We start from the raw sequence: 27,730 nt of genomic DNA, 5'->3' as shown, positions 1-27,730 counted from the left end.
CAAGTTGAAGCATTGAAAAATACATTAAAAACCCAAACGCCTCATTTTCTTAATCTCTGGAGAATAGGAAGTTCTCTTGCAGTAAAGACCATCTCCTTTCCTCTGAAAGCAATGATCCCAAAGTTCATTCTTTTTATCCCTCACAGGACCATCGATAAATAAAGCCAAAAGTCTGGCCACTCAAGAGCACTACAAAGGTACAGAGCGAGAACAGCTCCTCAATTTCTAGCCCCTCCCAGGCTTTGGAGACTTGTCTGCGGGTTGGTCCATTTACCACTGGACAGTAGCTGTGTTGTCAAGGCTCAGCTGAACCCTGGCTGTGAGCAGCCATCCGGCTCTTTAACAGCAGCAGCTTCGGCCACGGCGCTTTTAAACTCAGGAACGCACACTCTGACTTGTGAAGCAGTATTACTGAACCCGGAGGCAGCCCCAGGGCACTGGAGCGGTTGCCGGTTCTCCATCAGCGGGGCCTGGTTCTCGGGCAAGCGGAAGGGACGCGAGGAAGGCCGCCGTCTGCTCACTGACACTTTCTAAAGGCCAATCAATGCAATGTCTCTCCTTTTTTAGGAGTAAGCCATCACCAGTTCTACACCGTATTTTTAGTAACATTCGAGGGTGTCGTAGATATACTTTATTACAACATTTTGTAGTTTAAAGAGCTTTATTAATGCAATAAATTAACTTTGTACACATTTTATATATATATATATATAAAACAACTAGCAAATGACCTCAGAACGTCGCAGGCCTCATCAGAGCTTGGTCTCCAAAAACTTGTTTGAAAAATGCAACATGTTCTTCACAGTGTTCTCCTGTCAAGGAAAATACAGATGTCATGTGTTAGCCAAGAACGGAGGAAAACAAGAGAATGAACCCTTTGCAGCTCGCAGACGTGGATACTGGGTTTTAACTTATTTTTCTTTCATAAAACCCTTGGTTTTCCTAAACGTTTCAGTTGTCCTGTCTCTTTGTAGCTCATGCCTTTACTGCTTGACCTGCACTGCCCCCAGCAAACCGCGCTCTCCTCCAAGAGATGGCAGAGAAGCGCGGTGATCGGCGCCCTCTCGCTGCACCAGCTGAGCTCGAGCAGCTGGGAGCCCTGAGACAGGCGGAGCCTCCTTCCCCCTCCTGAGGAAGAGGGTGCTTTAGGTTTCATAACTGGGGAGATGAGGGTGATTCGCCATCGTTTCTGGCCACCAAGCCCCAGGTCAGTGACAGCCCTCAGGAGCCATTTCCTGCCCTGTTCCAGTTCTTCAAAAAGGGACATTCCAGGACCAGATAGATGTCAGGGCTGGGCCTGGACCACACCCGCCCATCCCCCCACACACACACCCCGGCCCCGGCACAGAACAGAACTTAGATGCCATCAGCACCCGGAATCCACTTGCTACCAGTAACAACAGGCTGACGATGACGTGGGCTGGTAAAAGATGTTGTTTAAAAACGAACCCAAGGATTCTCCAAACAGAAAGGCTTCTCGGGCCCCACCCTCCACCCATGCAGGTGCCAGTGCGCTCCCGTTGCTGTTGGAGCCTTTGGTTGCCTGAGTTCTTCCCCTGCACCGGGAGCCTCACCTGGGGTGAAACCAGGGTTCCCTCGCAAACGCTGGTTTCGCTGCTCAAAGAAGCGGAATATAGTGTAGAAAAGCATGTGGTCTTCAGTCTGCTTTGCGGCATCTAAAAATTTGCGGGCAGAAATGTTGTCATGGCCACCGATGCCCCGGATAAACCTTAAGGCAGCTAACACTTGGTGTTTGGAAAGGAGAACTTCTACTATTTCATCGTTTGCTGTGGAGAGGCGCTGAAGTGAGGGAGAAAGAGAAATCCAAGTCAGTGCAGGCAACAGGAAGAGCTATCTCCTTGGTTTAAGATGCAGAGGTATCAGCGTTACCTTCAGCATATCCAGGGACAGCTGGTGAGCAGGGGGGTAAAAGCTCTCCAGGGACAATAGCAGGCAAGCCTGAAAGACACTTTCAGATTAGATTCGCCGTAATATGTTGGAAGGTCAAACTTGAAGTCACAAAAGTAAGCAGCAGGTGGTACTCGCCAGAGGCTTCGAGTCGCTGAGGACGTGGTACTGCAGGAACTGGTGCAGCGTGTAGAAGAGGTTGTGCTGGACCAGCGTCTTGATGACAAGCTCGTGTAGGTAATGCTGAGACACAGAGGGAGAGATGGTTGCCATGGCCCTCAACTAGACAGACAAGGGGCTCGGTTTGTGAGGATGGGGATGAGCTTTTTTTTTTTTTTTTTTTTTCTTGTCTTTTTAGGGCCACACCCATGGCATATGGAGGTTCCCAAGCTAGGGATCCAATCTGAGCTGTAGCCACCGGCCTACTCCAGAGCCACAGCAATGCCAGATCCGAGCCGGGTCTGCAACCTACACCACAGCTCCCGGCAACGCCGGATCCTTAACCCACTGAGCCAGGTCAGGAATTAAACCTTCATCTTCATGATACTAGTTGGATTCATAACCACTGAGCCACAAGGGGAACTTAAAATTTTTCTTTAGACCCCCCACCTGCAGCATAGAGAAGTTTCCCAGGCTAGGGGTTGAATCGGAGCTGCAGCCATAGCAACAGGGGATCCAAGCTGCATCTAGGACCAGGCTGTTCTAATGCATGGGTGAGTTTCCATTACTAAGAAGTGGGTTTGACTCCACCTAAGAGCACGAGGTCACATCAGGAAGGTCAATCCGGGGCTAAATCAGGCGTGCAGACCCTGGTGGCATGAGCGACCGTCATCTCTGTTAAGCTGCTGCCAGTACTTCTAATAAGCAGCCCCTGCTCCGCCAGTTCCGGCCCACAGGTGCTGATTTGAAAGTACCTGCACTGTGATCTGAAACTGGTTCAGAGAGCGGATGTACTCCATGAGCACAGCTACCACAAACTTATGAGGCGTCTCCTACAGGGAAAAATGGTGACAAATGGTTGCAGAGGTGGTTAAGTGTCACTGCTTGTTCATCCCCCACCCCTACCACATCCCCAGGTTCCAGGGTGGCTCTTGGCTGGTTCTGCACAAATCTGACCAGAACCCTCCTGGTCAGTGATCAGGTTTACGCCTGAGTAGCAGATGCCATGTGCATTTGGTCTTCACCCAGATAACCCGGTCACTCTAACCCCGTTCCAAGTTCGACTCATTTTCCCCAATTCCCTTCAAATAAGATCTCTCTCTGGGGAAACATTCAGTCCACATGGGGGGGTGGGCCTGCCCACCTTCTTCTCCGTGAACGCTGACAGGACGTGGGTGTACATGTCAGACTGGTCCACCACCGCCTGGGTCCGCACCGGCCTCCTGAGGAGCGGGCTGCTGCGGCTCTGCCCGGCTTCCATGGCCTAAATGGTAAAGCCAAGCTCCATCTCAGTCAGCTTCGGGGTCACAGTGTGGTCACAGGTAACCCCAAAGGACTGAGTTCCTAGGTGCTGTGAGGATGACACTTATTTCACTATTTGGACAAAATTCCTTCCTGTACTGGCAGGGGAGGGGTTCAGGAGGTCAGAACTAGTCATCTTAAAAATACACCAGCAGGAGTTCCCATTGTGGCGCAGCAGAAACAAATCCGACTAGGAACCATGAGGTTGCAGGTTCGATCCCTGGCCTCGCTCAGTGGGTTAAGGATCCGGGGTTGCCAGGAGCTGTGGCATGGGTTGCAGACCTGGCTTGAATCCTGCGTTGCTGTGGCTGTGGTGTAGGCTGGCAGCTGTGGCTCCTATTCAATCCTAGCCTGGGTACCTCCATATGCCGTGAGTGCAGCCCTAAAAAAGCAAAACACAACCGTGTTCACAGTTGGAATTTAAAAAGTGTAAGTCATAGTTTTCTCAAGACTTTTTAATTCTTAAAGTTCTTCCTTTTTTAAAAAAATTTTTATTATAGTTGATTTACAGTGTTCTTTCAATTTCTCCTGTACATCAAAGTGATCCAGTTATACATTCTTATTCTCATAATATTTTCCATCATGTTCCAACACAAGTGACTGGGTTATAGTTCCTTGGACTATAGAGCATCTTCCTACTTTTCTTAATCACAAACTAGCTGGCATTTGTTTTCTAATAAAAATGAAATGGCTACAGCATCTGTTTCATGAAATGGCTACAGCATCTGTTACAGTGAGTGAACACCTCGTGTGATGAGCATCTGTGGATTTTTAACTGGTAAGCGAGGCTCCTCTACTGAATAGGAAAGCTCTGTGAGGAGGTCTTGATACCTCACCCAACTTCGTTAACAGAATTTCTAAGGTTGGGGGGGGAGGGGTGCCTGAGAACCTGCATTTCCAGGAAGCTCCAAGTGTCTGGTGGTGCTGCTGGTGGACCCCACTCTTAACTTGCAAGGGTTTACATGGCCTGAGAGCCACAGAGGAGGGACGCCCTGAAGCTGCCCTTCAGGACCAGACCTGCCTCCCCAGCCCAGGACACCAGCAGGAAGAACGAGACAGCTCTGGAAGAGCTTGGCCCCCCCGCTCCACGTGTCTGACGGGACAGGAACACACGTGCCCCGAGGTGGCCTGCAAGCAGCCTGCATCAGCCCCGATGTCCTTGAGTAGCCGAAAAGGGAGGGGAGTTCTGGCTTTTTTGTTCTTGTTTAAAACCACTTGTGTTTTTAGCCTTCGGACTACTCAGATCCTTGGAGTAAAGTAATTCATCCCACTTGTCCTGAACTTTTCTTTCCAGCTTCAAAAGATACAATACAAAACAGTACAGCAGAACCTGCTAAGAAGCCATGTTCCTTTTGACCAGCCCTTTGCGACAAACACTTGAGCCTACACTGGGTTCATATTTAATCATCACATCCTAAGGGGATCCTGAGCAAATGCCAGGAAAGTCTTATTTTTAGAGCTACTACCTCCAAAAGAAAAGGAAGAAGGCATGGCAAAATGTGATTATATTTCTGATTTACAAGTATAGGCTCTGGATCAGAAAGATATAGGAAATATTGCAAATGGAGACTGATTTTCTTATCCATAAAATAAAGGCAGACCAAGGATCTACCTACGTACAAGATCAAACAGATTAAAGACAAAATAGAATAAGATGTGGGTGTAACCAGAGGTTCTCATACTGAGTGAAGTCAAGTCAGAAAAAGACTTCACTTATGTGGAGTCTACAATATGGCACAGATGAACCTATCTACAAGGCAGAGACAGAGAACAGACTTGCGGTTGCTGAGGGGGAGGGAGGGGGTGGACTGCGGGTTTGGGGTTAGTAGATGAAAACCATTACTTCTTTATTTTTATGGCCACACCTGCAGCATAAGGAAGTTCCTGGGCTAGGGGTCAAACTGGAGCTGCAGCTGCCGGCCTACACCACAGCCACAGCAACACCAGATCCGAGCCACATCTGTGACCTACGCACCAGCTTGTGGCAACACCAGATGCTTCACCCTCTGAGGAAGGCCAGAGAATGAAGCTGCATCCTCACAGAGACTGTATCAGGTTCGTAATCCACTGTGCCACAATGGGAACTCCTAACTATTACATTTAGAATGGATAAGCAATGAGGTCCTACTGTATAGCACAGGGAACTATATCCAATCTCTTGGGACAGAACATGATGTAAAATAATATTTAAAAAAGAATATATATATACACATATGACTGAGTCACTTTGTTGAAGAGCAGAAATTGGCATTAACACTGTGAATCAACTATACTTTAACAAAAAATAAATAAAAGACTAGAAAAAAGAATATGACGGCATTAAGTGACATTGAGCCTCAAGCTAATGGGTGGTAGGGACTCTGAATTTACTGCTGGCCCACTACGGCCACCTTGCCCTCTGGCACACAGCGAACCTCAGTGGTGTCATTCCCCCAGAATCCTGCATTATCATCACATAGGAAACACCCCTGGCAAGTGGGGTGAAGCCCCTCATCACAGGACATGCCACTTACCATCGTGTAACTCTGCTCAGCGTCCAGGTACTTTTTATACTCCTGGTTGAGTTTGTCAAAAACAGTGGCTATCACAGGCAGCGTGGCTCTGTCAGACTCGGTCAACACTGGAAGGAGGCAAGGTTCACCCAGGTCGGCCAACTGGGCGTCAAGGTCAGAACTCCAGCACGGTGCTGTGAGAGAAGGGACGCATCCCCAAGGGGCGCCGGGTGCTGGGGGACATGGGGCCTAGAAGGTGCTCACCGGCCCTTACTGGTTACTTACTAAAGCAGCTGTGGACGCGTCAGAAGGTCTCATCAATATAAATGTCACGAGTGACCTGGATTCTGTTTTCAAGCTGCAGGGGGCAGCGCGGGCGGCGGGGGGGGGGGGGGGGGGGCTCTACCCTCACACATGCCCACGTTTAGGTCTGTGTTAGTCTTTTCCACCCAGGTCTCTACAAGTCGTTTTCATACTTAAGAGCCTTTCCCAGGGGTTCAATGACCCCCCCTTCGAATGACGACTGAAGCTGCAGACAAGATAATAACGTGGCCGATGTCCCAGTGGGCAGCACAGGAGAGATCCCACCCACTTACTCTGCGCGCACACAGACAGAATAACCATCTTGCAGTCCCTCCTCTGCAGGAGGAAGTCCATGAGTCTTCCTTTATCTGGCAAGAGGTTCACTATGGGCTGAAGTTTCACCTGCAGGTTCCAGAGGTAACCTGGATCGAGGGGTGGCAAACAGTGTGACGTGAACCAGAAGGAAAGCCCCAAAGGTGGCTCATGGGGGAACTGCCACAAACACAGTCCTGGCCACTTCCCACTAACCAGAGCGCAGGTGGCGGCAGCGGAGGTCAGGACACGCCTGGCATCAGCAGGCCTGGCAGCCAAACTCGTGACCCTGCACGTCCTCAACAGAGGCGCTACTAAACCTGGGGCCACGAGCTTTGAGCCGCGCCTCCCCCACACCTGACCCCCTTTAACCCTGAAGGGAGGAAAAGGTCCACGTGGGCATTGACTCCGGTCCTGAGCCCCAGGTGCTCTGGCACTGGCTCACCATCAAAAGGGAACTCCTGAGGCTCCCAAAGGAACCCCAGAACTCATCAGTCCACCAGCCCACGAGTTTCCTGACACCCAAACTGCTGGGGAGGCCAGCAGTGCCTTTCGCAACTGGGAATTCTCCATGAGGGAACTGAAGGTGCCCCTGGAAATGATCCGAGGGGTCCCCTTCTCCACCCTCCCGGGGCGGGCCCCAAGCTGCACCCCTCGAGGGTGCACGGCCTTCTAAGAGGACGAGTCCCTGACCCACCTTGGCTGGCGCTGATGATGATGTCAGGTTGAAATACAATCCAGGACGAAGAATCTACACGTTATAGGAAATTCTAAACCGGCAAGAGAGGCAAACAGAAGGCGAACCCAGTTCCGATCCGCACACTCCCCGCCCCGTTTGCTGAGGCCCATCCCGGTGCCTGGCCCTGACCCGGTATGGGGGTGGGGGCTGGGACCACCCTTAGACCCCAGCAGAAGCAGGGGTTGACAGTGGTCCCCTGCCCCCGCCAGCCAATGCCTCTGGAAAGGATACAAAGTTTACACGGGACGGGGGACTGGCTGGTCACGGGAGCAGGACCTACAAACGGAGAAGACACGTGTTCGAGGGCTGGCGACGCAGCCAGAAAGCGCTGCCAACGCTGGGATGGAAATGTCACACTAGTCTCTCTAAAGCCTTCAGTAAACGTTCATTCGACTGTAGTTAAATAAGAAATGAACTGTCACATCCCACTGATAACACACCTACAAGGAGGAAGGGGGCGTCAAGAACAACCCATGAACACATGTTGCCAAAAAGGGGAAAGCAGTCAAGGCTCCATTCACAGCATTTTCTTTCTTAATAACCAAATGACTCCCCCTCGTTCACACACATGCATTAAAGAAGTGAGAAGTTTACCTGGGTGATTCAGAATCACATACTCAAGATGATTCACTGAAACTATTCCAAATAAAGGTATCTTGTGGTTTAATTATCTAAATAATTAGCTCAATTCTCCACTGCTCAGAGTAGGTCCAGGCAGAGATCTCATCTGGGAAACAGACCCCCAAATCCTCAAGTGACAGGGACTCAGAACAACCACTGACACTGCTCATGTGGGGGATGGGGAGGACGGAGCTTAGTGAACTTGAGAAACAGCCTGCAAACTAAACACCACTATCCCTAGTTCTGTTCCAGGTACCCAGATACACTAGGGAGATAGGTTTTTTTGCTTTTTAGGGCCTCACCCGAGGCAAATGGAGGTTCCCGGGTTAGGGGTCCAATTGGAGCTGCAGCTGTCAGCCTATGTCACAGCCACAGCAATGCAGGATCCGAGCCGCATCTGCAACCTACACCACAGCTCATGGCAATGCCGGGTCCTTAACCCACTGAGCGAGGCCAGGGACTGAACCCGCAACCTCATGGTTCCTAGTCAGATTCATTTCCACTGCACCACAACGAGAACTCCGGGAGATAGGTTTTAACTTGCTGGTTAGAAAAGGAGGGACTTTTTGGAGTTCCCGCTGCGGTGCAATGGGATTATCGGCAGCATTTGGGGAGCACTGGGATACAGGTTCAATCCCCGGCCCGGCACAGTGGGTTAAGGATCCAGGGTTACTGCAGCTGTGGCTCAAGTCAACTCTGGTTCAGATCTGATCCCTGGCCCAGGAACTCCAAAAAGAAAAGGTGGGGAATTTTGAACAGACCCCTGAATAGAGGACAGGTCCAGGTCAGACAAGCAAAGGCAAAGAACACCTGCATTTGGAAACTGTGAGTGAAGATCTTACACGTGGGCCTTGATCCTGGCTGCCCATCACGTGGACTTATGCTCTCAGGTGGCTTTGGTTTTGAAAGCCCCCACCCCCACCCCCACCCCCACCGCCAGGAGATCCTAATGTGTAGGCAGATGGAGAGCCACTGTTGGAAGAGACCAAAACCAGAAGGAGAAATGAGGGTGGCTGGCTCTTTCCAAAGCTGCGGGTCTCATCTTTCAAAAGAGCCCAACAAGCTCTTCCTGATGGCATACCTGTGACAGCACAGGTGGACAAGATGCAAAGATGCTAGAAGCCTACAAGGGGCTCACAGTTCAGTAGGAAAAACAAAAGTCATTAACCCCCCAAAACCTTTGCCGACTCACTCTCTAGAAGCCCAGAGTTATATGGACCCTTGAATTCTTATTAACTTTTGGGTTTATTTTGACCAGCCAGCCAATCAGAACCTGACTGCCTTCCAATGGGTCCCAAACAACTGGAAGACAGCCGAGAGTCTGCAATGTTTAGAGCTGTTTTTCCCCCAATTCACCGGCCGTTACCTTCATGCTTAGTGGCCGGCAGACATAAGCCAATCATTTGACACAATCTATTCTTTTAATATTAACATCACTATGTGGGAAAAGGAAGAGGCTAGAAAGAACAGAGGCAGCCAAGAGACCTCATCAAACATGAGAACTACAGCTGAGGCTGAAACAAGGTGGGTTTGAACTACACAGATCCACTCATACAGGAATATCTTTCGGTAGTAAAAACCACAGAACTACACGATCTGTGGTTGGCTGACCTCCTGGACATGGAAGCTTGGATACAGAGGGCAGACCACAAATTATATGCAGATTAGCCCCCACTGTTCGAGGGTCAACTGCAGCTTATTCTCAAACTCTGCTCAGCTTCTGGCTGATCCGATGTCAAGACTGGGTGGGCAGGCTAAACTATGAGCCAAGGCCTGATTCGCTTATTCCCTGGGACATGGACAGGGACGGGGACATCCTGAGTGCAGGCAAGGCCGACCCACCAAAGCTGTCTGATGGGTGTGCTTCTTAACAAAACACTCCTCCCAGAGTTCTCCTGTGGCTCAGTGGGTTAAGGATCCAGGGCTGTCACTGCAGTGGCTTGGGCATGGGTTCGATCCCTGGGCCGAGAACTTCCACATACCACAGATGTGGCCCAAGACAATGTAAAATTAAGTTGTGATGTCTTTAAAAAAGAAAGTAGTTCCCATTGTGGTGCAGCAGAAATGAATTCAACCTGGAACCATGTGGTTGCAGGTTCAATCCCTGGCCTCACTCAGTGGGTTAAGGATCCGGCATTGCCATGAGCTGTGGTGTAGGTTGCAGACGCGGCTTGGATCCAGCACTGCTGTGGCTGTGGTATATAGGTTGGCAGCTACAGGTCTGATTAAACCCCTAGCCTGGGAACCTCCAAATGCCTCAGGTGTGGCGGGAGGGAAGGGGAGGAAACACTTCTCTCAGAATTTCAAACGTATACCTTCTGGAGTTCCCATCGTGGCACAGCAGAAATGAATCCAACTAGGCACCACGAGTTTGCAGGTTCGATCCCTGGCCTCGCTCAGTGGGTCAAGGATCCAGCGTTGCCTTGAGCTGTGGTGTAGGTCACAGATGCAGCTTGGTTCTGGCGTTGCTGTGGCTGTGGTGTAGGCCAGCAGCTGTAGCTCCAATTAGACCCCTAGCCTGGGAACTTCCACATGCCGTGGGTTTGGCCCTAAAAAGCAAAAAAAAAAAAAAAAAAAAAAAGGTATACCTTCTGATTATGGTTTACACAGACTTTCCTTTTTTTTTTTTTTTTTTTTTTTTTTTTTGGCTTTTAGGGCCACACCTGTGGCATATGAAGGTTCCCAGGCTAGGGGTCGCATCAGAGCTACAGCTGCCGGCCTACACCAAACCATGGCAATGCCAGATCCAAGCCTCATCTGTGACCTACACCACAGCCCCCAGCAACACCGGATCCTGGACCCACTGAGCAAGGCCAGGGATTGAACCCGCATCCTCAGGGATACTAGTCAGATTCCTTTCTGCTGAGCCATCATGGGAATTCCTACACACTGAAACTTCAACTAGCTTACTCTAGACTCCAATCTCCTTTAAAAAAAAAAAAAAAGTATTATTTGAGTTCTACTTTGAAATCAATTATCCTGGGATAAAGCAAAAGGAACCAAATGGTTTCTTTCTCTCCTTCTGAAATCTTGACCTTGTCTCCTCTCTGACTTCCTCCTGCCACCTCCTTGGGTGGGAGGACCGGTTCAGAATAACCTCAGAACCACAGCCTTAAGCACTTACTATGTCGGGAGAGAAGGCAGCATTTACGACACAGAATGTCAAGAAGATAAGGAAAGTGATCCCTGGTTAAAATAACAGCCATAAGCAGCCACCTCTAACCTCAGGGTTACAGAGCTCAGATAACCAGAAATGTCAAGGGCTTCTCCACCATTAAAAGAGTCATCCAGCTTCAATGGGTAACCGCAATTCTCCATTCTAAGGCTCAGAGAAGAGAATCATTCTATTTTCTCTAAGTGAAGACTCATTCCTCTCATAAAAACGCTTTTCACAGAACACAATTTTAGCTTTGGAATCAATAGATGTTTCATATTAAAAACCACAGATTCACCCCCTACCAAAGCGAACAGATCTGCAAAGCCCTGTATCTGCTCCCCCCTCCATCCACCCGCAGCGAGCCTCCCCTTTACCTGCCGCGGGGATCTGGTAGGGCTGAATCGACCGAGCTGGAAGCACCGGGTGATGGAGGGTAACGGTGCCATCAAACTCCCCCCTCAGCTTGATATCAAATATCACCGACGTCTGAGGGGGAGAAAGGCAAGGCTGTGTGGCCCGATCAAGCCCCCCTTGGATCCGTGCCCCTCCTGACCTCACAGCTGCTCTTTCAGATCAGAGAGTCTCATTTAAGGAAGACTCTGCGTAACGTGACAGCTCCCTTGTACATTTCCCTTGGCACACAGATGTTCCTGCCTAGGGGGACCTGCCTCCCCTGGGGGGCTTCAGTGACATAAGAGGATCTTTTCACTTTAAGTTATAAAGTCTTCATATGCTACAGTGTCATGAGACTCTGAGAGGCAAGAAGGGAAGGGGCTTGTCTTCCCCCAGACACCCAGCTAATGATGTAGCAAAAGCAGGGAGTTCCCTGGTGGCCTAGCGGGTTAAGGACCTGGTATTATCACTGCTATGGCTCACATCACTGCTATAGTTCAGGTTCCATCCCTGGCCTGGAACTTTCGCATGCTGTGAGTATAGCCAAAAAGAAAGAGCAGAACCACCCTAGTTCTTTCTCTTGGGCCACACAGCCTCAAAACCACCACCATCTACATTCCCAAAGCACAGAGCTCGTGCTCACATAACACAACGGCTCTGCAGGGAATTCCCAGCCTAGATGATTCAACCAAACAATTGTTTCAAAGTCCAATCTCCTCACATGTGTTATTTTCTGGCACTGTGTGTGTGTGTGTGTGTGTGTGTGCGTGCGCGCGCGCGCGCGTTTTTAGGACTGCACCCAGAGCATATGGAAGTTCCCAGGCTTGGAGTCAAATTGGAGCTATACCTGCTAACCAACCCCACAGCCACAGCAACACTGGATCCAAGCCTCGTCCGTGACCTATACCACAGCTCACAGCAACGCTGGATCCTCAACCCACTGAGCGAGGCCAGGGATCGAACCCGCATCCTCATAGACAAGAGTCAGGTTTGTTTCCACTGAGCCACAATGGGAACTCCCCAGAAGAGTTTTTAATTACCCTAATCAACTGATAGGAAATCACTGTTTTTCCTAAACCATCTAGAAAACCAAACCCATGTCCACCTGCAAGACCCAAACTTGGAGTGTCAAAAGCACTATCTTTGCTCAGAATGTTTCGTCAATTGCCACAGCTCTTTCGAGCAGGACCCCTCCCACAGGCCTACCTCTGTGTCCTGGTGATGGACAACCACCAGGTTGTCCACGACGTTCAGCGCGAACTTCCCCGTCCGGTTTAACTTCAATATGTGCAGTTTTTTACAGGCACCTTCTCTGTTGGACAACAGAAAGGTCAAAAATTGATAAACAAGCTTCTGTTCATATTTTAAAATTGAAGAAAGAGGGAGGAAAGCATTGACTATACCGTGGTAGGTGATACAGGACTACCTCCGCTCCTGTACTGTTAGACGTCCGAGAGTGATGCCGCAGGAAGAGAACGTACAACTGGCCGTATCTAATCAGAGAAGAGAGAGACGTGAGGCAAGCTGGCCTCTGACACCCCTCCCTTCTAGTGCTGAGTTATAAGGCCACAATTAATTACTTAGATAGTCACTTCATGGGATATTCTACAGCCAATAAATATATTTACAAAGAAAGTGCAATTAAGATTTTAAAAAAAAGCCTGTTGTGACTCAGTGGTAACAAACCCCACTCGCATCCATGAAGATGCAGGTTTGATCCCTGGCCTCGCTCAGTGGGCTAAGGATCTAGTGCTGCCTCGAGCTGTGGTTTAGGCTACAGATGTGGCTCAGATCTGGCATTGCTGGGGCTGTGGTGTAGGCTGGCAACTGTAGCTCTGATTTGTCCCCTAGCCTGGGAACTTCTATATGCAGCAGGTGCGGCCCTAAAAAGCAAAAAAAAAAAAAAAAAAAAAAAAAGAAAAAGAAAGAAAAAGCCTATTATATAAAGTTACGTGAAAAGGGGGGATGAAAAACTAAATACAGCTTGACTGCAATATTTGCAAAAGAAAAACATAAACTTATGCAGAATGTCCATAGCTACTGGGGGGGAAAAACTCCTGTTGTTAACACCTGTCCTTGAGGAATATGCTAAGTCTGTTTTCTTTTTAACTTTCTGCAATTTCCAAGTTTTGTATGAGTATATCCCTTAAACACAGGAAAATAGAATCACTGTCCATTGTTAGGCCTTCTTTAATAAATGCAGCTGTGACCAGTTCCTGCACACACATTTTATCCCAGGAGTTCACACTGTGCTGGGCCTGCCCCAGGAACAAGGAAGAGACAAAGGGGAGGGTGTCCTTCTGCAAAGACTGTTCTCGTTTTTTCTTTTTCTAAACCAGGATACCTCCAATTTCGTTTTTGCTTTTTTTTTTTTTGTTTGTTTGCTTTTTAGGGCCACACTGTGGCATATGGAGGTTCCCAGGCTAGGGGTCCAATCAGAGCTACAGTTGCTGCCTACACCACAGCCATAGCAATGCCAGATCCAAGCCACATCTACAACCTACACCACAGTTCACGGCAATACCAAATCCTTAATCCACTGAGCCAGGCCAGGGATTGAACCTGCATCCTCATGGATACTAGTCACATTCATAACCCACTGAGCCACAACAGGAACTCCAAATTTCTTAAAAAAAAAAAAAAAATTTTTAATATTTGGAAACCAATGTTTTAGGATACAGAAGAATCAGAAGTAATTTAGGAGCAAAGTGTTGATATGCATGGCATAGGGTTATGAGTATACAGGGGGTTCTTTGTATCAGTTTCTGCTTTATGCTTGATATTTGCATAAGTTTTAAAACAGATATCTGCATTTGCAAATGAAAATATACCTTTCTATATAAATAATTCAGGTCTACATTTGCGAGATAGTAAAATGCAAAGTATATTCTTCTTTAGAACAAGTATATTTTAGCTAAAAAACAATCTCTGCTAAACTTCAACTCACAGACTGAAAAAAATTTGAAAAAAAATTCTATAATTAAGAAACTTAAAGAATAAACTGGTTCAATATTCTCATTTTATCAGACGAGAAAGGTGAAAAAAACTTCCCTAAGATCACAAAGTCAATAAAATTAAAAAAGAGGAGTTACCATCCGTGGCTCAGTGGTAACAAACCCAACTAGTATCCATGAGGACATGGGTTCAGTCCCTGGCCTCGCTCAGTGGGTTAAAGGATCCGGTGCTGCTGTGAGCTGTGGCGTAGGTTGCAGATACAGCTCAGATCCGGCATTGTTGTGGCTGTGGTATATAGGTTGGCAGCTGTGGCTCCGATTCTACCCCTAGCCTGGGAACTTCCATATGCCACAGGTGTGGCCCTAAAAAGCAAAAACAACAAAAACAAATCAAAAAAGAATGTCAAAAAGATGCCAGGCAGCCCTGGAGCGCTTACAACACACTTCTCTTACTGATATGACTGAAAGCAATAACGAGAAGGAATTCCCTCAAAGGACAGACATACATTGTCGCCATGGCAATGTCTCTCTCGGAGAGGTTCAGTTTAGTTGATTTAGGTGCAGCTGGTAATTCAATCTCAAACTTGGGCAACTTCGACATGGTGCCAGCCTGTTTGGGGGAGGAAGAAGTTTTAGCAAAAGCTCATTAAACTTCTTTTACGTTTCAGCACTCAAGTCTTTAAGGATACACTCGCACTCCGTCTCTCTATCCTTTCCAGGGTTCCAGGGGCTTGTTCCCAAAGCCTCTGTCTTGGCGGTGATGGGATAGGCGGTGATGGGATGGTACCGGGCGCCCTCTAGTGGTCAGAAGTGCTGAGGCACTTGTTGGAGGAACTTGCCCCTTAGAAGTTACCGAACCAGTTAGGAAGTTAGAGGAACAAGGCAGGAGGGGCAAATCCGGATTTTTTTTTTTTTTTTTAAGAGAAGCTGAGTTTTACCCGGAAGTAGAAGGGCTGCAGCACGTTCCCAAGCACTGTGGTGGACAGCAGGATCACGGCACTCTCAGGACAGTACATGTACCAGTTCACATTGATGTTCTGGCTCTTTAGGAGTTTCAGGCTCCTTTTCTCTGGTAATACCTAAAGCAAAGTTCAAGAAACAGAACCTTCATTTAAAAACAGCAATATGTGGAGTTCCCATTGTGGCTCACTGGGCTAAGAACCCAACATAGAGCCCATGAAGATACAGGTTTGATCCCTGGCCTTGCTCAGTGGGTTAAGGATTTGGTATTGCTGTGAGCCTCAGCGGCAGCTCTGATTCAGCCCCTAGCCAGGGAACTTGCATGTGCTGCAGGTGCGGCCGTAAAAAATAAATATTTTTCAAATAAAAATTTTAAATAATTTAAAAATAAAAACAGTAAACTGTCTGAAGACTGACAAAGTAAATGAAAAAAACTGGAGTTCCTGTCATGACTCGGCAGAAATGAATCTGACTTGTATTCGTGAGGATGCAGGTTCAATCCCTGGCATTGCCGTGAGCTGTGGTGTAGGTCATAGATTCGGTTCAGGTCTGGCGTTGCTGTGGCTGTGGTATAGGCTGGCAGCTGCAACCCCAATTCGACCCTAGGCCTGGGAACCTCCATATGCCTTGGGTGTGGCCCTAAAATGACAAAAAAAAAAAAAAAAAGTAAATGAAGAAAAAAATAAAAAGTAGGTGAAAAAACCCAGTCAAATGGAAAAAATACCATTTTTATTTATCGCAGCTACCACTTATCCAGCCCTGTGCTGAGAGCCTACAAATCTTAGTTCGTTTACCCCTGCCATCACTCTGAGAGGTGGGCAGCATTAGGCCCACCTGAGGGGAGAAAATAAGGCTCTGAGAGGCAGGAACCTACCTCATCAGTGATCCAGTGAAGGCCCAGGCAGGCACTTCTCTGCAGGGCCGGGCTGAGCCTCCACATTCCCCGGCACCATCCACCAAAGAGTGGGGAGCAGCATCCTCCTCACTCGTCATGGAAACCGTCAAAACACACCCATGTCCCTGGAGTCACATGCACCAAATCAGCCACCGCCCAGCCTGCGGCATCTGCCTCCCTCCTGATCTCCACCTGATTGAGGCTGGGAGGGGCTCCCTTCTTCTAACAGACAGGTTCATGAGTCTGCACACTAACCTAGTATTTTTTAATCAAGGCACATTTTAAAGACACTCTAAATCTTCTGATACAGGAAGGAACGCCCAAGACATTAACGCTCCCAGAACACTGCCCTGAAGAACTGACGTGGGAGTCAGGGTCAGGGGGATGCAGGCCTCTCGATAATCCAGGTGTCACAAGATAAAAATGTGCTGGAGTTCTCTATTTCTTGAAGATCTGAAGACCATCTACATGACCTGAACGTACGCTTTTCTACTACAGAGAACAGAAAGCTACACTTTTCAATGACTGCCCCAGGGAACCCTTCCAAAAAGCAAGCAATCCTTTCCTTGCTATGATAGGTATAAAATTCTATGTGTGCATGGGCCTTGAAGAGTTTTTCTTTCTTTCTGACGGTCACTAGACAAGTTTGGAGGACAGCCCTACCTGCAAAGCACCATGACATTCATGTCGCACACTTTCTCACACAGGTGAATCTCTTCTATTTGTACATTCTATTGTCTTTTTTTTTTTTATTATTGCCTTTTTCTTGGGCTACTCCCGCAGCATATGGAGGTTCCCAGGCTAGGGGTTTAACTGGAGATGTAGCCGCCAGCCTAAGCCAGAGCCTATGTCACAGCCAATGCAGGATCCGAGCCACATCTGTGACCTACACCACAGCTCACGGCAACGCCAGATCCTTAACCCCCTGAGCAAGGCCAGGGATCAAACCTGCAACCTCATGGTTCCTAGTCGGATTCATTAACCACAACAGGAGCTCCTATTCATACATTCTAGATTAAGCTGCTTTCATGGGACAACAAAGTTAACAACTGAAAGAAACCTAACACCCTCCATACTGGCTCCACATAGAGATCTCAGAAGCATTCTCAATAGGTCAGGCAGTTGAAACTTATTAAAAGATGAAGAGGCAGGTGCAAAGGAAATAATCAACCTACAGAATGGGAGAAAACATTTGCAAACCATCCATCTGATAAAGGGGTCATAGCCAGAATATATGAAGAACTCTTACAACTCAACAAAAAGGAAATAACCTGATTAAAAAAATGGGTAAAGTACATCTAATCACTTATGATGGAGCATGATGGAAGATCATGTGAGAAAAAGAATGTATGTATGTATGTGTGACTGAGTCATTTTACTGGATAGTAGAAAATTGATAGAATACTGTAAACCAACTATAATGGAAAAAATAAAACTCATTTTAAAAAAAAAATGGGCAAAGGACTGTGAATAGACATTGTCCAGAGCATACACAAATGGCCAACATGAAAAGATGCTCAACATCACTAACCAAAGAAACGCAAATCAAAACCACAGTGAGATAACATCTCAGGATAACTGCTACCCACGAAACAGAAAATAACTACTGTTGGTGGTGATGTAGAGAAACTAACTGGAAGCCTTGTGCACTGTTGGTGGGAATGGAAAATGGCATAACTGCCGTGGGAGACAGTACAGCAACTCCTCAAAAAATTAAAATAGAACTGCTATGAACTTCCCATCGTGGCACAGAGGAAACAAATCTGACTAGGAACCATGAGGTTGCGGGTTCGATCCCTGGCCTCGCTCAGTGGGTTAAGGATCCGAGGTTGCCGGGAGCTGTGGTGTAGGTCTCGTATCTGGCGTTGCTGTGGCTGTGGTGTAGGCCGGCAGCTGTAGCTCTGAGTCAACCCCTAGCCTGGGAGCTTCCATATGTCGCAGGTGCAGCCCTAAAAAGCAAAAAAAAAAAAAAAAGAACTGCTTTATGATCCAACGATCCCATTTTGGGGTATATATACCCAAAAGAATAGAAAGCATGATCTCAAAGGGATACTTACATGCCCGTGTTTATAGCAGCATCATTTACAATAGCCAAAAAATGTTAAGCAAATCCAAGCATCCATCAATGGACAGGTGGATAAACAAAAAGTGGTGTATGTTTAAAATATTATTCAGCCCTAAAAAGGAGGGCAATTCTGACAAATGCTGCAACATGGATGAACCTTGAGGACATCATGCTGACATAAGCCAATTAGAAAAAGATAAACTGCATGATTCCACTTACGCGAAGTAGGTCCTTAAAACAGACAAATTCCTAAAAACTAAGTAAAAGAGTGGTTACCAAGGGCCAGGAAAGGGGAAAGGAGGGAGGTGTTGTTTAATAGGCACAGAGTTTCAGTTTTCCAAGAGGAGAAAGTTCTGGAGATCTGCTTTACAACAATGTGAATATACTTAATGCTAATGAATTGTACACTTAAAAATGGTTAAGATGGGGAGTTCCCGTCGTGGCGCAGTGGAAACGAATCTGACTGGGAACCATGAGGTTATGGGTTCAATCCCTGGCCTCGCTCAGTGGGTTAAGGATCTGGCATTGCCCTGAGCTGTGGTGTAGGTTGCAGACATGGCTTGGATCTGGCGTTGCTATGGCTGTGGTATAGGCTGGTGACTACAGCTCTGATTAGACCCCTAGCCTGGGAACCTCCATATGCCACGGGTGTGGCCCAAAAAAGCAAAAAAAAAAAAAATGATTAAGATGGGAACTTTCATATCAGGTGCTTTTTATCACAATTTTTAAAAATCCTTTTTAAGAGGCAGTTCACAAAAGAGGAAACAGAAACAGACAATACACAAATGAAAAGATGCTTATCTCTCTCGTACTGAAAAATGCAAATTGAATGGCTTTCCCTTCTCAGATTGGCCAATGTCTACAGACCAATAACATCCAGCTCTGCCAAAGGTGTGGAAAATGGAGATTCCTACACTACTAATGAGAATGCAAACTTCCAGAAGAAATTTAGTGATATCTGCTCAGCTTTTCAGATGTTCATACCTAGGCTGTGATTTCCCTTCTGAGAACTGCCTCACCTAAGAGTATAAAGCAATGTTTACAAGCCTGCTGACTGCTTGAATTCACTGTAGAAGTGTTTGCAGTCACGAAAACAAGCCAAATGTTCATCGGCAGGAACTGGTCAAACTGTAGTACATCCACACAGCAGAACATGACACAGAACAAAACACAGAAGGATGCCAAACACGCACTGCTATGCAAAAAAAAAAAAAAAAAAAAAAGCCAGCCCCCAAAGTTTATGTAAATATAAACATTTAAAAATTTTTATATTGGAGTTTCTGTCATGGCTCAGTGGTTAGCGAACCCAGCTAGCATCCATGAGGACACAGGTTTGATTCTGGCCTCGCTCAGTGGATTAAGGATCCAGCGTTGCCATGAGCTGTGGTGGAGGTCACAGACCTGGCTTGGATCCTGCGTTGCTGTGGCTGTGGTGTAGGCTGATGGCTACAGCTCCGATTAGACTCCGATTCAGTCCCAGGACTGGGAACCTCCATATGCCATGGGTGCAGCCCTAAAAAGACAAAAAGACCAAATAATAATAACAATAATAATGTTTATTTTGTGGCCACAACCATGACATATGGAAGTTCCCAGGCGTGGGACAGAATATGAGCCACAGCTGCAGCAACTCCAGATCCTTTAACCCACATGCGGGGCCAGGGATCAAACCGGCACCTCTGCAGTGACCAGAGTTGCTGCAGTCAGGTTCTTAACCCACTGCACCACATCAGGAACTCCAATATAACCATTTATTTATAAAATAAAATAAATGAATGTTTGCATGCATGTAGGAAAAAATGAAGGAACATGAACAAAACCATTCAGAATGGTTACTTCTAGGGCCATGGGGGGGCTTTTACCTTCCATCTCTCTTGGTAACATTTTAATGTTTTATAAAAGCCATATATTACTTGCAATTAGGAAGAAAGAATAAAAACCCAAATGAGAAACTAAAGCGCTGGAATTTCAAAATCTCTATCCTGAGCTGAATTCAAAAGGCCACCAAACACAAAGACCTTTTTCTAGCAGATGTAGGTGATAAATACAGAACCTGGTAAAATTCGATTCCTTGATCTGTGATGAAAACAATTTCAGTAGAACTGGTCCAGCAGAATCCTAGAATGTTGGCATTCTTGGTCTGAAAAGAATTACAGAATAACTTTTTTTAATTAATAAGAAAAATGTATGTATAACTCTCTTCAAAAGCTTAGAATACCCTGCTACTTATATCACTCTTCAATAAAAGTTACCCAGCTTTGATTATTTATGATGAAACTTTCTTTTAAATACCGTGTCCCTAGATTTTCACCTGTCACACCTCCCCAAAGCACCTGAATCTGTCAACAGGACAGAGGGAAAGGCCTGAGTTTTGCAGAAAGGGAACCGCCCAGTGCTCACAGATATCACCCTTTCCCCTTAGGAATCAAAGGACAGCTGACACTGAGTCAAACATCATAAAAGCTGGCGGCAAGAAAGTATAAAAGCCTAAAGAGTCTCTGTGGGAGTTGCCGGAAACGGGGTTGGAGGCCTGGAGCCACGCCCCTGAGTCACGTGGTGAACAGCCGCTTTGGGAGCCTGAGGGCAGCGGGGCCAGGACCCGGGCTCTGCACAGAGGACCTGAGGTCTGCCGGGGGCTCGGGTGTTTGGCAGAAGGGCCTCCCCCTGCTGAGGAACCCACGTGCCACCCCAATGAGCAAAACCATCACAAGAATGCAAGAATCCACGCCCCATCCACCAGCACCTTTGCTGGTTTCCGGGCTGCCAGGACGCCCTCTGAGCTGCCCCCTCTCGCCTGGTTCACCGGACCCAGCAAATCTAATTAAAATGGATTAGACTCTACCAGTGGAGGGAAGGACGGGAGGAGGGAGGAAAGAGGAGGGACACGAAGGGGCACCGATCCAGGAAAGAAAACGTCATCAGGAAACGGGAAGAAAAACTCCTCTTCCAGAAACTCCAGAAGAGGCTGCTGTGAAAGGACTCCAGGGTTTGACCCAGAAATGCCAGCCCAGCGGAGAAGGGCAGGGGCGACAGGAGCACCACGGCCAAGTGCTGACATGGCTCGTGTTTAAATACCTCATCCATTCATCTTTCCAGCTTCCAAAGAAACGGGATTTTTTTTTTTTTTTTTTATCTTTTTGCCATTTCTTGGGCCACTCCCGTGGCATATGGAGGTTCCCAGGGGTCGAATCAGAGCTGTAGCTGCCAGCCTATGCCACAGCAACGCAGGATCTGAGCCGCGTCTGCGACCTACACCACAGCTCATGGCAATGCCAGATCGTTAACCCACTGAGCAAGGGCAGGGATCGAACCCACAACCTCATGGTTCCTAGTCGGATTTGTTAACCACCGCGCCACGACGGGAACTCCAGAAACGGGCTTTAAAAAGAAGTGTCCAGAGTCAAAGCGGCCCCAGGGTTCAAGCACAACCTGCTTCCAAGTCCTGCTTTCAATTAACCAAGCTACTCTCCCCCTCTGCAACTAAGTACCCGCCTCTCCCGTCAACCACTCACCAGCTAGAAAGGATAGAGCCCTTACCTTGCACTCCTGTGTGTACTCCAGCTGAGAACTATCCGGGATAAAGTTAGAAAAATCCTGAAAGAAATGCACACAAGGAGAAATTTGGATGGGCCAGCACACTGCCACCCTACGCTGGGCTACAATGAAACAAACGAACAAAAAAAGACAAATACATTTTAAAAGTGATCAGAAAGAAAAAGAAAAGAAAAAAAAAAACAAAAAACAAAAAAACACCTGATAAAAACCCAAAGACAGGAAAAATAAAGACTGATTTGGACAACCTGCCCATTAACAGCAGCAGACTGACAATTCCATTTTTTAAAATGAGTTAATCCAAATATTAGAGTTTAGAAACTGATTTTGAAAATTCATTCCTCAAATGGTTCATTTCAGAAAAATGGCTTGCTATATTTTACAAGCGGCTTTCCACATTTTTTTTTAGCAATTAATACTGACAGGAGGAAACAGGATTCTGTCTCCTTCCAACAGCTTTTTCTCTACTTTGCAAATGGCAATGGTGAATATTTATAAAGGTTCAAATGCCAACAAGCTGCTCCAGCTTTGAATATCTGCTTCTGTGAGGCCAAGCACTCAAAGATGAGAGAACTGGAGTTCCCCTTGCAGCTTAGAGGTTAAGGAACCCAACTAGTATCCATGAGGCTGCAGATCATCCCTGGCCTCATGCAGTGGGTTAAGGATCCAGCGTTGCTGTGAGCTGTGGCCTAGGTCCCAGTTGTGGCTCGGAACTGGTGTTGCTGTGGCTGTGGTGTAGGCCGGCAGCTGCAGCTCTAATTCTACCCCTAGCCTGGGAACTTCCATATGCCGAGGGTACAGCACTAAAAAGACAAAAAAAAAAAAAAAAAAGAAAGAGAGAATTAAAGGAGTTACTCAGGTAAGGCTACCACAAAGCCACAAAAAACAAGCTTTGCATAATCAATGGTGCTATCAATCAATACAAAAGATGCCTGATGTTCGAAATTACTTTAAGAAAATTTTCAAGTCAAAAATGACTAACTAAGGCCATAAATATTTATCCATTCTAATGTCCTTCTCATCTTCAAGAATCCAAAGGCTCAAATACAACACAACATAACCACAGCTTCCGTGATAGGGAAAATAATGGTTCCTGGAGTTCCCGTTGTGGCGTAGTGGAAACAAAGCCGACTAGGAACCATGAGGTTGTGGGTTCGATCCCTGGCCTTGCTCAGTGGGTTAAGGATCCAGCACAGATGCAGCTTGGGTCTGGCATTGCTGTGGCTCTGGCGTAGGCCGTCAGCAACAACTCCGATTAGACCTCTAGCCTGGGGACTTCCATATGCCGTGGGTATGGCCCTAAAAGGTCAAATGACAAAAAAATTTAAAGAAAGAAAGAAAAAGAAAATAATGGTTCCTCTAACACTGTATATTCTGTAGCACATTCTCTTCCAAATGTACCTCTAATGTCCATTTCTTCATACTATATTTACTTATCTGAATTTTTTTTATTAAAGTGTAGTTGATTTACAATGTTGGGTCAATTTCATTTCTTCACCCTATATTTAAAGCTATGTCTTACCACGGTCTTGGAGGTCCTCTGAACAGCCAATATCTTATTTTCTAAGGAAAACTTGATGCATTTCACTTCTCCTTTGTCCTCCATCCTTTAAGAAGAAAGAACAGGCTATGAGCTTACACTTCCTAACTGCATTCTAGCTTCTATCATTTTGCGAGGGAAAAAAAAAGCCAAGTTAAATATTCAGAAAGCAGCAAATCTTAGTCGAAAATTCAAACCATGTTTCTGAAGCTCTCAGTCAGACCTCTTTTCAAATAACAAAGTCCTTTTCAACAAGTGGCTGGAGAAATCGACAGAACTGCAAGCAACAAGTGATTGAAGAATTGAGACCTCACTTTCACCTGAGGCTCCTTTCAGATGTAAATAAATCTATACCCCCACAGGAACCTTCACAGGCTGCTGCTCTCTCTCCATCACCCTCACATCAGCGCTTTCTTTTTTTTTTCTTTTGAGATGCTAGCAGCTGTGAACTATTTGTTTATTTATTTTTGATTTAAGTACAGCAGCGCTTTTGAAAGAAGTATCTACTCTTTCCGGCCCAATAGCCAACAGGCTGCACTGCCCAGGACGGCTCCCCCTGGGTCTTACAAAGGCCTCAAACAGGTGTTCCTGGGGAACCCAAGGGATGGGTCACAGAGGAAACTCCTGGAGAAAAGGAGTTGTTCACTGTCTTGATTGTGGGGATGGTTTCATGGACACCCATGTCAAAACCCATCAATTGCATGTCAAACATATGCAGTTAATGATAATTAGAACATAATAAAGCTATTCAAAATAAACGTTTTTAAAAGAGGGTAAATTTAGCATCTCCCCCGAGTCCCTGCCCCGCTCAAGCCTTCCTGAGCCTCCCCAGTCTGGATCATCATGGCCTCAACTTTCCACACCCAAGCAACCACCGAGTCGATGCCCATCTACACTGCCTTCAGGCTGGTCTTCACCGCACCTGCTCAGACTACAGCAACCGTCTCTTAATAGTATCCTGACTCTGACAGATTCCCAACTAATCAAGCTTCAATGCTGCAACAGTGTGCTCTTCCCAAAGAGTGACCTCTGTGCCACGCCCCAACTTTATCCTCAGTAACAAGAGAAAGACTGAATTCCACAGCAGAATATAGACGTTTGAGTCCACCACTGCCAATGGCCACAGCACCACCCACCCCTTCCCTGCATGAAACCTAATCTTCAGTTACATGAACTTGGGGTCCCCACAACTCATGATGCCTGCCTGCCTCCTTTTCTCTCCATCTGGGAGCCTCCTCTCTCCTCTGCCCAGAATCCTCCCTTTCAAGTCTTGCTCAAAGCTTGAAAAAAGCCTCCTGGGTAGTGGTTCTCCCCAGGCCACCTGAGGATAAACGTCCATGTCTTCTGTGAGGTCACAATCTGAACAGATCGCGATTATAGCATCTACCACAGTAAACAGTATGTGTCCGCTTACCAGCCTCCCACACTAAGGGTATGAGTTTTCCAAAAGGGGGCCAGGCAATCTAAAGGCCTTCACATACCTGGCGCCTAGCACAGGGGCTGCGATCAGTGTTTGCCAAGAAGAAGCTGATTCTTTTTTTTTTTTTTTTTTTTGTCTTTTTTGCTATTTCTTGGGCCGCTGCCACAGCATATGGAGGTTCCCAGGCTAGGGGTCGAATCGGAGCTGTAGCCACCGGCCTACGCCAGAGCCACAGCAACGCAGGATCCGAGCCGTGTCTGCAACCTACACCACAGCTCACGGCAATGCCGGATCGTTAACCCACTGAGCAAGGGCAGGGATCGAACCTGAAATCTCATGGTTCCTAGTCGGATTTGTTAACCACTGCGACACAACGGGAACTCCTGATTCATTTTCTACTTCAAAAACTGTTTCCTATTAACATGGGCCAAATTTAAAATGTTTTCGAAGTCACCACTGAATTGAGGGCCGACACTGTACTTTCTCCCCTTCTGTAATCACAAGGGTTAAGGTGACCAGATAGTTTATCACCCAAATTGAGATACTGCTGAAAGTGAAAGGGGCTGCTATTCATAATTACACTGGTTCAACTTGCATAAACTGGGGCATCCAGCCACCTTCAGCCTAGTGGAAGCTGAGATTTTAATATACATTATGACATGGGAAGCAATGACCCAGAAATCTTCTCTGCCTCCCAAACACTCTGGAAAGACCCTGGGCCAAAAGAGGAAATGCAGGCCCTCCTTTGTCAAGAAACCGGAAACAGACACATCAATGCCCTGCATGGTTAATTTCAAGTGCCAGGAAGTAGGTGCCTTACATTGGTGTAGCTGGATCCCAAAACAACAGGGAAGGACTCCATACGAAGTGCTAGGGCATGCCACCAAGACTGCCCTGCAGGTGTCTGCTTTCCTCTTCCTAAAGATAGCGGTGTGCCCCCCATCCCCATGCCCCCATCCGTTCCCACCCCACCCCCCACCCCTGCCGCCACACAGACTTAAGATCTCTTAGGGAAGACAAAGCACAACATTTAAAACCTTTTTTTGAAAGAGAAACAAAAATAAACACACCATCTTGTTCCCAGATAGAAATATCCTGAAAACGTCAATAGATACCTAAATGAGATGGGGTTTCTGTCATCTGGGCCTTTAACTACCACGCCAGTAGCTCCACCAGATCGAACAGCAAAAACCTGAGAGGGAAAAGCAGCAACGTTAATGGTTCGAACTTTGAAAGGCTCTAGACACACATACCTACCTGTAATGATGATTTCTGCTACACCCCAACCTTGGTTCAACTAAACTAACGCGCGGCACGTATCAATCGCAGATGTCTGGTGTCGGCATGAATTTTAAGAAATAGAGACCAAAAGAGGCTACCATTCCTGGGCAAGACCGGGTTGGTCCAGAGGCTGCAAGGTGGGTTTTTTTGTGTTTTGTTTCGTTTTGTCTAATTGTTATTTCCCCAACACAATTTTTTTTCTACTGTACAGCATGGTGACCCAGTTACACATACATGTACACATTCTATTGTCTCACATCATCATGTTCCATCACAAGTGACTAGACATCCGAGGAGGCTGCAAGTTTTAATCCGTCTCTGCAAAGGCGCCGCGGATGCACTTAGGCACACCCTGCTTATCCGCCACCCTACTCCCCCTACCTTTAAATTCCGGTAATAAAGAAAACCTGAGGATCTAAATCTTTGAAACGGAACGGATGGCAAAGAGACAACAAACGGCGCCGGGGAAAGATCCGCTTGCTAATAGATGACCACAGCGGCCGGGGGGGGGGGGGGGCCAGGGTCGGTGCGGCGGGGGGGGTGTCCACCCGAGCTGTCACTTCGGGGGCGAAAGCCCCGGCCGCAGCGGAGCCTGGTCCCTCGGCCACCCCACAGGAAAGGCCTGATGAGGGTCCCGCGCCCGCACTGCAGGGGAGGCCCAAGGCCTGGTCGCCCGGCGCCCGGCCCCGACGCGCGGGACACCGGTGAGGTGACGGCAGGGCGCGCGGCGCTGCGCGGGGAACAAGGCGAGGGCCTGCCCAAACCTGCTTGTTGGCCTCATCGAAGAAGACGCAGTTGACCGGGTTCGCCTTCTCGAAGTGCACCGGCCGCTCGCACAGCTCCAGGTAGTAGTTCTCCTCGCCCATAGCGGGAGCCGCGGCAGCGGCGGGGGATCCAGAGGCTGCCGCCAGCGTGAAGCTGAGTGAGAGGTGCCGGGCGCTGGGAAACCGGCTGTGCAGCAGAGGCGAAGGGGACAGCGGGGGAGGTGGCGACCTCAAGGGCCTGGAGGCTTCTTCCTGGTGCCACGCCCCCAGCCTCTAGCACGTGATCATCGGCTCTACGCGCTTAAACTGGCGACGGCCGGCCCGCCCGCTGAGGTGGGGCCCACCAGCCGAGACCACGCCCCTTTCTGCTCGGGAGGCTCCTCCCCTTTCCGGGTGCGGATGGCTGCAGACTGCAGCGTAAACCCGGAAGCCCAGGTGCCTAGGGCGGTTTCCTGGGTTGCGGATCCCAGCCAAACTAACCCTGGAGTTAGCGAAGCTTGGCTCTTACTCTGTCTTGGGAAGTTTGCTTAGGGCCTGATGCTCGCGTGGGGCAGGGCTGCCCCGCACCCACACACCGGGTCTGGAGAAAACATCCTTTCTCTCGGGAGGGCTTCTTGAGCCTGCCTCTGGAAGCTTAGTAAGGGAGATGAGTGCTATGGTCGGCGCCCAGATGCTGTGACCAGGCAACGGGAAAACCTGTTTTTTAGATTGCGGGTCAGAAAGCCATTTTTGATGGCTTTGACATTTAGTGGGGAGTAGGTGTGGAAGCTCCTCTCCAAGGGATAGAGACAGAGCTGGAAGGCAAGAAGGGAAGATCACGAATGACACCTAAGTGTCTATTCTCAACAACATGATGGATTTTTTTTTTTTTAAAGGGCTGCACCGGCAGCATATGGAAGTTCCCAGGCCAGGG

At 47.7% G+C, this 27,730-nt stretch overlaps 2 protein-coding genes across 4 annotated transcripts in view; one reads left to right on the top strand and one right to left on the bottom strand.

The window, feature by feature from the left end:
* The window catches only part of NPC1 (NPC intracellular cholesterol transporter 1), a 47,733-nt gene extending 47,041 nt beyond the window's left edge, over positions 1–692 (top strand). The window contains 1 exon segment of the mRNA NM_214322.1: positions 147–692. Coding sequence (NP_999487.1) covers positions 147–229 — 83 coding nt within the window. The 3' untranslated portion in view covers positions 230–692.
* Positions 643–27,077, bottom strand: RMC1 (regulator of MON1-CCZ1). 3 transcript variants are annotated; one of them, XM_021096180.2, is made up of 20 exons: positions 26,818–27,077; positions 25,888–25,964; positions 23,335–23,419; positions 21,798–21,854; positions 20,314–20,400; positions 15,279–15,419; positions 14,847–14,950; positions 12,790–12,879; positions 12,593–12,698; positions 11,368–11,479; positions 7,447–7,491; positions 7,174–7,227; positions 6,458–6,586; positions 5,883–5,989; positions 3,212–3,331; positions 2,823–2,900; positions 2,047–2,151; positions 1,891–1,959; positions 1,575–1,800; positions 643–812 (listed from the first exon to the last, which is right to left on the bottom strand). In XM_021096180.2, exons 1-20 carry the CDS (start codon positions 26,917–26,919, stop codon positions 733–735), a joined length of 1,974 nt encoding a protein of 657 aa, XP_020951839.1. In that variant the 5' UTR covers positions 26,920–27,077; the 3' UTR covers positions 643–732. The 3 variants fall into 3 exon arrangements, with proteins under 3 accessions (XP_020951839.1, XP_020951840.1, XP_084820501.1); XM_021096181.2 differs by lacking the exons at positions 2,823–2,900; positions 3,212–3,331; XM_084964375.1 differs by lacking the exons at positions 20,314–20,400; positions 21,798–21,854; positions 23,335–23,419; positions 25,888–25,964; positions 26,818–27,077 and adding an exon at positions 18,135–18,892 and having other exon boundaries at positions 15,279–16,996.
* Positions 27,078–27,730: the final 653 nt, after the last annotated feature.

This window comes from Sus scrofa, chromosome 6 (genome assembly GCF_054392235.1).
Source record: "Sus scrofa isolate SSC_HxYL_T2T_F1_AM1 chromosome 6, Sscrofa_HxYL_maternal_Yorkshire_Landrace_v2.0, whole genome shotgun sequence".
NCBI classification, from domain to species: domain Eukaryota; kingdom Metazoa; phylum Chordata; class Mammalia; order Artiodactyla; family Suidae; genus Sus; species Sus scrofa.
Note: the sequence above shows the minus strand (reverse complement) of the source record. Positions and strands in the feature narration are given on the sequence as shown.

Bases quoted from the DNA above. Each gene is read 5' to 3' on its own strand.
- RMC1 (XM_021096180.2), bottom strand. From the start codon at position 26,919: ATGGGCGAGGAGAACTACTACCTGGAGCTGTGCGAGCGGCCGGTGCAC. The intron at 12,699-12,789 runs GTATAGTCAATG...GTTGTCCAACAG, and splicing joins GTCCTGTATCACCTACCACG to AGAAGGTGCCTGTAAAAAAC. The intron at 1,801-1,890 runs GTAACGCTGATA...CCCTCACTTCAG, and splicing joins TGTCCCTGGATATGCTGAAG to CGCCTCTCCACAGCAAACGA.